At 38.5% G+C, this 11,510-nt stretch overlaps 1 protein-coding gene across 1 annotated transcript; it reads right to left on the reverse strand.

The window, feature by feature from the left end:
- Positions 1-11,183: 11,183 nt before the first annotated feature.
- Positions 11,184-11,510, reverse strand: RB195_007416 (uncharacterized protein; the record flags this gene model as incomplete). The annotated part of the gene is made up of 2 exons (XM_064181023.1): positions 11,184-11,417; positions 11,481-11,510. The coding sequence occupies 2 exons, from the start codon at positions 11,508-11,510 to the stop codon at positions 11,184-11,186; spliced, it is 264 nt and encodes an 87-aa protein (XP_064037847.1).

Genomic DNA, 11,510 nt, shown 5'->3' on the forward strand with positions numbered 1-11,510 from the left:
ATTAAAGTTTTCGCACAAGTTGAGAGCTGTTTCGAGAAGGGATCCGCTACGACCTCCATGTGGACTGTTTGGATTTTCCTACGTCTTCTTTCGGGAACTACTATTGTAGAAGAATTGACAGAGCTGAGGTAGGGGTTAGGGTGGGGCTTTAGCACTCGAGTATTTCCTCCGAGGATAAGGTAAAACAGTTAATTTCCTTTTATTTACATTCAGGAGACCCTCAAACCCCACCTCCACAGCGATCTGGACGGTCTAGCCTAAGCTTAATAGGCCCACAACCACTAAGTGGAATTTAAAGGCATCACCCCACAGATTTGGGATGGTGCGGGTTTCAGATGGGTAATGCCTAGACGGGGTCGTAGATTATGCAGAGCAGGGTGATTCCGTCCATTTTTTTTCCTAATTCCCGTAAAAACGGCCCAGAAGATACGGCTTTGAGCGTTCTGGCGTCGTATTTTCTACAACAACTTCGACTGGAGCGCGCTAGCTTTGTGCCGCATCTTCCGAGCTGTTTTTTACGCCAATTAGCAAGAAATGGACGGGACTACCCCCTCCTCCCCCTCCCCGTAATCTATACGAATACTCCACCTGAAATCCGTACCACCTCAGATTCTTGGGGTGATGCCTTTAATATGAGGCCTTTTTAGGAGGTCACTTTCCTTCTCAAGTCCCCTATAACTGACAGTAACTCTTATCAGCCTTGGGTTTAATTGTATCGTGCTAACACGTTCGTAAGCAGTGATGAAAACGGAAGTAAGCAGAACTGTAATACAGTATTCATTCTTTTTCCGACAATCGTTTAACATTTTCTCCTGCCGGGATCAATATTTCAGTCAAAAACTGGAAGTAACGTATGTTTGATTCCATTCAGCCGAAATCCCAATTAGATCTCAAACATTCCTATTGAGCTAGGAAAGTTCCACTTATTTTTACTTTATTTTTATTTTTACTTTCACCACAGTCTTTCCCTGTGAACAGAATTTGATGCCATCACTGATCGCTTTGCAGAGAAACACATTAATGAACATGGATATATGTCGAGTAGAACTGTATCAAATTCAGGATACGTTCGTTCTATTTGATAGGAATATAGAATTGAAGACTTATATAACATTGAATTCTAACAAAGTTTTCACTTAAAACTACATTTTATGATTATTATTTCATAATATGAAAAATTCTTTCGAATTTTTTTCTCTCAAACAGAAAACACGAAAATCAAAAATACTTAATAATATCTGGATAATATATATCTATTAGATTACTACTGTTGACTTACTAATAATATATCACACTTATATCAAATATTTGAGTAAAACAAAATCAGAAAAAAACTGTAAATTTGTAAATCCGAAAGATGATAAACTATTTCCAAGGAAGAAAAAAGAGGACATCGAAGAACACCGGATACGATATGATCTACCGCTTTTGTTCGCAAATCACCCGCTGACATTTTAGAATTCATATAAAATGAGATTAATCGGTTTGCGGAAATTCTGCTAACGTCGCCTCTTGCGTTGAAAATTTAGTCAAATTTTCTATCCATGAACTAAATTTATAAAGAAATTCCTTGAGAAAAACCACTTATGAGAATTCCTTATGAAAAAAAAAATTTCAATCAGCACTAAAAAGGCACTAAAAATCATCTATTATCCCTTATAAGAATACTCCACCTGAAATCTGCACCATCTCAGATTCGTGGGGTGATGCTTCTAAGGAGTGTTAACTCAAATGAAAAATCTGAACGGAACGGAATAATCCTAAGAGATGACAGCAGTAAAATAATCCTTTAAACTTGAACTCATTCAAAAGACGAGAAATGAGCGCGCGATGGAAAAAAACCGGTGGGCATAGCAGTTATTGCATTCGAACACAGTTATCAAATTAAGTAGTTTTCGGTTTTTTTTCCTACTGTACAGCACGTGTTCCCGTGTCTATTTACAGTATCATATAATCGTTTATTGGTATCTGTATTGAGTTGAGGGAATCCGCAAATTGCGTTCTGCAAGTTCCAAATGACGATTGCGGAACGGAACCGGCGATTGCATTAACAAATTGGGTGTGGATTCCGGAGAAAAAAAAATCAGCGTTCCTTCTCACAACGATAACCGATCCCGATTTGTAATACGCTGCCATAATCGACAGTAATTGCAAATTCCTTAGCAAATTCCTTAGGATCGTAGCGGTCGGTCGAGGCGCGCGCGCAGTAATCGTTTATCATCTGTCATTTTGCTTGCTTTCTAGGAGATGGGTGACCTTGGCCTTAGTCATACCTACACCTAGTGTTAGGAAAGGAAAGAACGGTGATGTCCAGGATATTTCTAGTTAAAAAATGCAAAATATTATCGAAATATGTTGTTTTAAACGATAAAAGATTAAAAAGCATCCAATTTCTAAAGTAGGAGAAGGATTCGAACATAAACATCCACAACAACAGGCGAAACAGAAACGCAACTCACCGGGCAGCGTCATGGCAGCGATCCACAGACATGAAACACCACGACCGCCGGCAAACACGACCTTTTAGAGATAATTATCAATCGCGCTTCTAATGCGAATTTGCGAATCGCCATTCACCACTGATTCGTCATGATACTCGAATAGAATACGCGACGACACTATCGTATCGTATCGTATACGCCTACCGATCGGTACGTACCAGGAAGGGGAATTTTTTTGAAGCTGGCACGGAGAATGGAAGGAAAGGGAAAGACGAAGCACTTGGGGAACACAATTTCTTCCCTAGACAAAGACGAACAACCCAGATTAGTATCTTTCTTAGATAAAGTGTTTTTGTGTCTGACGTCAATCAATCAGCTTAGGATCCGCCACCACGTTCACTTCAATTCAATTCAGAATCGGATCGAATCAGAATTTGAGGTTTACGAACCTAAAATACGATTTCTTGCGCACTAGCTGATGTGTCAAGTCAGCGTTTTTAACTATCCAGACACGTCTGACACGAATTTATCGACCCCGCAACGATGAACGACTTGGCTGGCTCGCGGTGGAAGTCGAACCATCGATCGATCGTGCAGACAGCGGAACCTCGTACCGGCTGCGCTGCACCCGCCCTTATCTTAGATACGGAGACGAAATTCATTGACTTTAATCATCATTCTCCTTCTCAATCACGTCCACATTCATTTCATTTCATTTCGTTACATACTTATCACCATTTTATGGATATTTTTTTATTTTTAAACTTGTTTTTACACTTTTTTTCATACTTGTTACTATTTTATCGATATTTTTAACTTCTAAACTTATTTTTACACTTTTTTTTCATGCATATTCATAACTGTAGTTCTCTAGAAATCCTCCAACTGAAAATTACAACCAGAAATAAGAAAGAAGAAATAAAAATTCTAAAATGTTTCTTAGGAAGCACTGTAATTGTACCAATAATTATCGTTATTAAAAATAAATCACGGAATTTGCACAAAAGTAAAAGAAGTACTGTAGAAGTAGAATCAAAGTATTTATAGGAGTACTCTGACGAGAACACAATCTTCCACATTTCTTAGAAATTCTCTTTTTTCCAGCAACTGGTGAAATTATCTACAGAAAACATAGGGATAAATAATATTAAGCAATTGATAAATAATTCATGGATAATAAACAACAAATATATGTATAATAAATATAATCTAATAAATAAATGTGTGTATAGTATATATATGTGACGTGTTGACGCGTTTCCGCCACGAAAAGGTTTAGTGAAATGAAAAGAAAATGAGTTTGCCGATTTTTTCTTAACTATCCTGACATAGACAAATGTGTTTTTTTTTTCTTTTTGGTGCACTATTTGTGTATGCGAATAAATAAATGAATAAATATAATATAATATAGATAGATATAATAGATATAATATAATATAAATATGTATATATAATAAATATATGTAACAAATAAATGAATTATGATGCAATGAAACAAGAGACGGAGGTAGTTTAGCAAGTTATAATACAAGGAGAAAAAGAGAAATACGATTTTTCCAACGCTGACGCTAATCGTAGAATTGTTTATTGAGAAACCAACACACAGATTGCCCCAACGTTGATGAGTATCCCCGAAAGGAAAAAAAAGAAATTACACCCTAAATTGCACCTTGAATGATTTCTTTAAATGCACTCTGGCGTCTATTTAAAATAGTGCAAAGCAAAAAAAAATCCAAATGCAAGAATAGTTGGTGATAAAAGAGAATTAAATTCAAAGGACGGCCGCCGTACCTGTTCGGGCCAAAATTCGACGGTTTACGCTTAAAAAAATACGGGATTATACGCAGGGTCGACGCATTGAAAAAATGCACGAAAATTTTTTGCGCCTCAGAGCCGTAACTCATTTCGAAAGCTGCATGAAATCATACGTTTTGAACTGCAACTATTTCTTTTATTTATTTATTTTTTTGAAAACTCTAATGGATTTCCTCTAACACAATCCTGTGGTTTTGGAAAACTTCATTGCAATTTTTAGTTGAATTCACTTAACAGAAGCTCATAGCAGAATTTTTTGGAATGAGAAGAAAATGATTCGAAAAAAAAAATAAAACGATAATAATATTTAAACAAATTAAAATTATGGAAAAATGGAATTTTTCTCAATAAAAAATAAAAAAAATAGAATTTCATGAGCATCTATGCAAGTAAAACTTAAATCCAGTAATCAGGATGTCATTAAAGCGTGACGCCGCCAAATGGAAATGTAAGGAAAGATCTCGAGCAAGAACGTAGTACAATAAATGTGTATTTAGAACGTGTCCATTAAAAAATAGGACACCAAGGAGTAGGAAAAAAACAACAGAAGGGCATTTTAAGGTATGCGCACTGTTTTCTTACACAGAAATACGTGAGTCATTACGCTTATCCACATTAGATCGTCGCAAAAATTATCTCTGTACCTCTTTTTTGGGACTTCAGCGAAAAAAAATGTATTAGACTCAGTACAATAAATAGTCATATAGAATGGGACCCGTTGAACAAAAATAGGACATTGAAGAAAAAAAGAAAAAATAAGTAAAAAAGCATGAAATATAAGTAATACAAAAAATAAAATAATATAAAAAACATAAAAAGGCATTTCAAAAAATGTGTGCACCATTTTTACACAGAATTACACGTGATTCACTACCTCACTGTGGATCATCACGTAAATTATAACACTGTACTTTTTTTTGGGCCGCTTCAGCGGTAGTGCATTTCTCTAATTTCTGCCTCCTTTGGAAAAAAAAAACAAAATAGACCCCGGACTGCTTTACGAGGATACGTGAACTCGGATAAGCGAATCCCAAAAGCAGCGACATCTGGAAAAATGTAGTTAGGATGGGACCCTTAGTGGCGAACTTATTTCTCGGCGCTCTTACTGATTTTTTTCTCCTAGTAACTTTAACTTACATGTCATAGATCCTCTTAGACTAATGCTTGGATCTTAGAGCTCCGATTGATCTAATTATTTATCTCGAGAAATGTGGGCCCCATTGAGTTGCCCCACCAACTACATTTTACACGCGACATCCGTCAGAAAAGTGCTTCCGTTATTCCACTTCTTCCGAACGTTTTCATCCACGACCGCCCCCTTCTAGCACGTGGAATGGTGACCGTTTAGCGCTGCACTACGGAAATAAGAAGTGAATATAGGCCGAACATTGCGGAATTCCGGATCACACAAGACAAAGACGCACATTACTGTGTTTGGCTCAAAATGAAGTGTAGACAAGCAAACAACTAGGTTCCGGAACGCTAAGATCGCGTGCGAAGCTTCTACCAACTCGGAAAAAAGCTCCGGCCACAAACGTCGTCGCAGTGTCGAAAACACACTCGGGGCCCCTATTGGAGATGACGCTTCGATAAGTACTGTCACTCAAAGCTACTGATTGCGTATTTACATATATTGTTGTGTAAACAAAGCATGATCTATCATGATAAAATTGCGGAAAAGGTGAACTTGAAGGCATCACCCAACGAATCTGAGGTGGTACGGATTTCGGGTTGGAGTATTCTTATACGGGATCGTAGATTATGAGGAGGGGGGGGTGATTCCGTCCATTCGTACTAAGTTGCCGTAAAAAACGGCCCGGAAGATGTGGCGCACTTTAATCGAACTCGTTCTAGAAAATAGTGCGCCGGAACGCTCGAAGCCGTATCTTCCGGGCCGTTTCTACGGCAATTAGAAAGAAATGAACGGAATCACCCCCTCTCCATAATCTACGACCCCGTATACGAATACTGTACCGGAAATCCGCACCACTCCAGATTCGTGGGATGATGCCTTTAAGAAAAAGATGTCAATTTGAAAGCACAAGAATTTTTCGGATTGCTTTTCCTTTGTAGTGGGAAAAAGTAAGATCTGTCTATAACAAAAATTCTCCTTTACCTTTTGTTAGGAGCGATGTATTGAAGATACCGATAAATTAAAGGATAAAGGACAAAGTCAGTGGCGCATCAATCCACTTGGGGCCCGCCAACGCGTTTTACTGGAATTCGTAATTGCTGAGGTTTGGAACGGGGTCGATCTATACAATTAATTACGGGACCAACCGATGATTAAGTCAGTGATTTTATCCTCTCAGACAGGTCTCGTACCAATTTATCGACCCCGGAGCCGCGATGAAAGTCTTGGTTTGCACTAGGCCGGTTTCGAACCATCGATCACGTGGCTACGATGGACCTCTAACCGACTACGCCATACCCGACATTGATGTCAATAAATTACATTTATAAATTTTGATCGATATATATTTCTAAATATCGATCGTCGATATATTTCTATTTCTATTATCATAAGGATGTGCGTTCTTAGATGTATCTTGGACGACTGTTACTAAAACAATTCTGGACGCTTTCGCTGAATTTACATCTTTTCACTTTTCATCTTGGGAACCACCAATGGGTTTTCGTTACTTTTAAACACAACGATAAAATAAATAAAATAATAAATAATAACAAATAATAATAGGTAATAAAATGTACTGATCCTCTCCGCCTGGATCATTTATTATCCACAGCAAACTCCAGCACAGTTAATCAGAACGACCTGACTTCTAGTGCAATTGCGGAAGCGGTTGCGCACTGAGCGGCGCGATGGCATCAGCTCCGCAAATCAATTGAAGGACGAGACTCCCTCCGTGGTGCTCTTCCCGCAACTGCACCACAAATCAAGTGATTCTGACCCGTCTTTACTCTTGTTGTTTGAGGTTCGCAACGAATCAGAAGGAAAAGCGTCGTACTCTTCGAAGAAAAAAGAAAAATGTGCTACACGCCGCTCCCACACCTTAACTTTTTATTCACAGCACTTTTTTTTGCTAATCAACCGTAGACTTCGCTTTCTTAAATTTTGCGTATTTCGTGCTCCACGACTCACACCGCTATACAATTACTTGGGAAAAATCAATAATTAGAAAATAGTAGCTGGAATTAATCAATTAGAATTATCGATAGGCACAGAATGTGCTTATTATTTTTAAAATTGTCTATAAAAAGAATAAAGGTCAGCAAGGTATCACGAAATTGATGATAAAGGAATCTCTAGGCGCTATAGATGGGTTTTCGACGAATCGCAGACGGGGGCGGGGCGCAATGGTGGCGCATTGGAGCAGAAACCGTCGTAAGAAACAGCGTTCCGGGGTCGTCCGTTTACACTGATACAGGGAGAGATGAACGAAATCACCCCCTTCCCCACAATCTACGAGCCGCTTGAAACCTGTACCACACCAGATTCGTGGGGTGATGCCTTTAATTTCGTCAATATTTTCGTTTATTATAGAAACAGCTTTTGGGGACGAGGAAACATCGGTAATACTTCTACAGCATGAATGAATGAAGTCTTCAGGTTCACTGCCGACTACTACTGTGACCATTTCCAACGGAGATGAGAATACGTGCTGAACTGCCTAGAAATTCCCCATATTTTAACCATATTGCATCGAAAGTCAGTCATTACACTCTCGGATAGGATTTTTCTTGGGAACACCTAAAGATTTGTTTCAAAAGGGTCGAAAAATCGTGAGTTGGGGAGAAATTTCTGCAAAAAAAAAGTCAGAACCGAGCGTCGGGATTAAAGTGAAGGAGTAGATCTCTTGCTACGAATACGCGAGCAACGAGATGCGCGTGGATTTCGTCGGGAAAACATCCACTCAACGGTGGCCGACCTGATTGCTTTTCCGTCTACTATGTTGTCCACTCATCGTAAAAAATAGATCTATCCTAATATAATAAGATCTAATATAATATATAATAATATAATATATAATAAAAATCTAATATATTAATATCTAATATATTTATAATAAAAAATAAAAAAATAGATCCAAAAATCGCATCGAAATCATTTGTTCAACGTTCACAATCAATACATCAACAGCTATATTATATTATATATTATTATATTATTATATCATATTACTGAAATCGCTGATACAATGACTTTCTTCCGTGTTCACAATATTTTTACCGTCGAATTGGTGTTTTACGCTGACTTTTTCTGATTTATCGCCCAACTAGAGGATTTTGAGAAGGATTTCCAACTAGGACCACCCGTGTTTTCTACCAATCCTCAATTCTGTTAGATAAAGAGCATACCGTAAACGGTATCACCCCTGAGGGCATCTGAGGTGGTACGGATTTCAGCTGGAGTATTCGTATTCGGGATCGGCCCGGAAAATGTGGCGCGTGCACACAGCTGTCGCGCTCCAATCGAACTCGTTCTAGAAAATAGTGCGCCGGAACGCTCGAAGGCGTATCTTCCGGGCCGTTTTCTAGGATTATTAGGAATTAGGAAGAAATGAACGGAATCACCCTTCTCTCTCAATAATCAACGTCCCCGTATACGAATACTCCACCGGAAAACCGTACCATCCCAGATTCGTGGAGTGATCCCTTTAATTCACGTGAGTTCTTGATATCTGATCATTTAGACCGAAAAACCCGAAAGGGAAGAAGATCTCATCTTAATAGGAAATAACTGGTTCCATCTCGGGCATCGATGAAAACAAAAACAAATCAATTTGTGAAAATAACATTTTGTCAGGTGTGATCACTTACCGGACTTATAATGGAATCTCCGCCACGTTATGAAACGAAGACGAAAAGGACGGCAGCATCTACGTTTCGACCGCAATAAGCAATAAATCGATGACATGAAGTTTACTAGAACAACATAATGCATTGTTTGAATAAAATTATTATTTAAGAAGCGAAAACTACTCCGAAGTGAAAAATCTATATTATATATCATTATTATAATACCAAAATCTTAAAAAAAAAACAAAGCTGATAATTGTTAGGATCCAGAACTTCATAAGAACTTCATATCTCCAAAAGCTTTTTTTTTTCTTTAATAGATCCCCGATATCCTAAAAGATTCTTAGGTGAAAAGAACTGTTTAGAGTGCATATAGTAGAAACTGAAAAAGTCCTTTATATTTAGAAATCAAGCAGCCGCCCTCTACGATCACACCACTTAACCTTAAAGACTACCCGTTTAAGCAAAATCGGTTGGAAGAGATAGGTTTCTCCTAAGAGTTTCATCTCCTAAGCAAAATCACTTTGAAATCCCAATCCATAGCTAAAAGCTGGAAAATATTCACCCCTACATACATATCATTTACAAGTTCAAATTTCCGTGCGACAAAAGATAAATTTAAGAAAATATTTGTTTGTTGTTTACGAATCGTACCGATACTATCACCTTATAAAAAGGCAAAAACAAACCTAACAGTTGTTAGAACCCAAAACTTCATAAATATCTCAGGAAGTCTTTTTTTTTCTTCAATAGATCCTAAAAAACTGTAAAGGTGAAAAGAATCGTATAGAGTGGATATAGCAAAATCTGAAAAATCGTTTTTCGCACCACTCAACCTTAAAGACTATCCGTTTAGGCAAAATCGATCCAAGGTGATACGTTTCTGCTCAGAGATTCATCTGCTAAATAAAATCACATTGAAATCCCAATCGATAGTTAAGAAATGCAAATTATTCGCCCTCATATCGTCTTAAAACTTCACATTTCTGTGCAAGAAAGATAAATTTTGGAAAAAAAAATTTGTTTTTTGTTTGTCAATCGTACCGATACTATCACATGATTTAAAGGTAACATGCCACGAATCTGACGTGGTGAGGGAATCCGCGGGAGAAACTAGAGTTAGGATTGTAGATTATGGGATTAACGATGGTTGTCCTCACCTCTTCCTGATCGACGTAAGAAACCGCGTGGAAGACGACGTTTCCTTAAAGGCATCACCCCACGAATCTGTGGTGTTGCAGATTTCAGGTGGAGTATTCGTATACGGGATGGGAGACTACGGATAGGGGGGTGAATCCGTCCATTTCTTCCTAATTCCCGTAAAAAACGGCCCGAAAGATACGGGTCCAGGAGTTTTGGCGCACTATTTTCTACAAGGGGTTCGATTGGAGCGCGCCAGCCTTGTGAGGCACCGCATATTCCGGGCCGTTTTTTACGGCAATTAGCAAGAAATGGACGGAATTACCCCCCTCTCCGTAGTCTATCATCCTGTATACGAATACTAATCCTGAAACGTGCACCACCTCAGATTCGTGGGGTGATGCCTTTAAGACGATTTCAATTGCAAGGCGCCACCGCTGCGCACGCGCCGCATCCATGTGCGATCGATTCAGGATCAGTGATGTCTTATCACCAGCCTATTCAAGTAAAACCAATGAATAGGCTGCTAAGAAGACCGGAACGTGTCTATAGAACAGCGTTCTAACGTAGCTCGTAGGAACAAAAGCGGTTCTCATGCCGTTTCCTACGATGATGAGGGTAAGATGAGTGGAACCACCCCTGATCCAGCAATCTACAGTCCCATCTTTAGGTTTTCCCGCGGAATCCCTCACCACATCAGATTCGTGGTATGCTGCGTTTAACCCGAATTATAGATGTTCCCATCGTGACTTCACAATCTATAGCAATTTAGGTTTTATTCCGATCTACTCCAAGTCACATCCGAACCTTTTCTATCCACAACAAAGTCAAATCCTAGACAGCTTCCTTTCCTCGACGAAACCACACCATATTTTATGCCATTCAGTAAAAGAATTCTTAGAAGAGAGCAGAAATGAACTGAGAAAAATTCGAAAATATCAACAAAGTTAATCAAACAAAAAAGAAATCGTATTGCTTCATGTGAGTTGTACACGAGGTTGTTAATTGATTTTAGTGACCAACTTTTCAGCAGATCATCTTCTTCAGAGCCAGAAATCGGCGATTCAATTCAGAATCTAAACGATCAAAACTTTTCACAACTAGATACAACACCGCTACTAACTTGTGTCCCAGAATCCGTCGCAAACCGTCGGAATTCTTGGAAGTGGTCAAAATTAAATCTTGAAAGTGCCATTCGGAAATAAATGAGCTGCTGATTTCAAATATACTTCGAGAATTTACTTTTGACAAATGTGTGGCCTGAAAATGGGCAAAGTTTCCTCAAGCCTCGTTAATTACTTTCTATTACCTCTGCAATCCTGCCATTGGTATATCCCGCGGATACATCTCCAT

The sequence above is a fragment of the Necator americanus genome, chromosome I, assembly GCF_031761385.1.
Source record: "Necator americanus strain Aroian chromosome I, whole genome shotgun sequence".
Classification (NCBI taxonomy): Eukaryota; Metazoa; Nematoda; class Chromadorea; order Rhabditida; family Ancylostomatidae; genus Necator; species Necator americanus.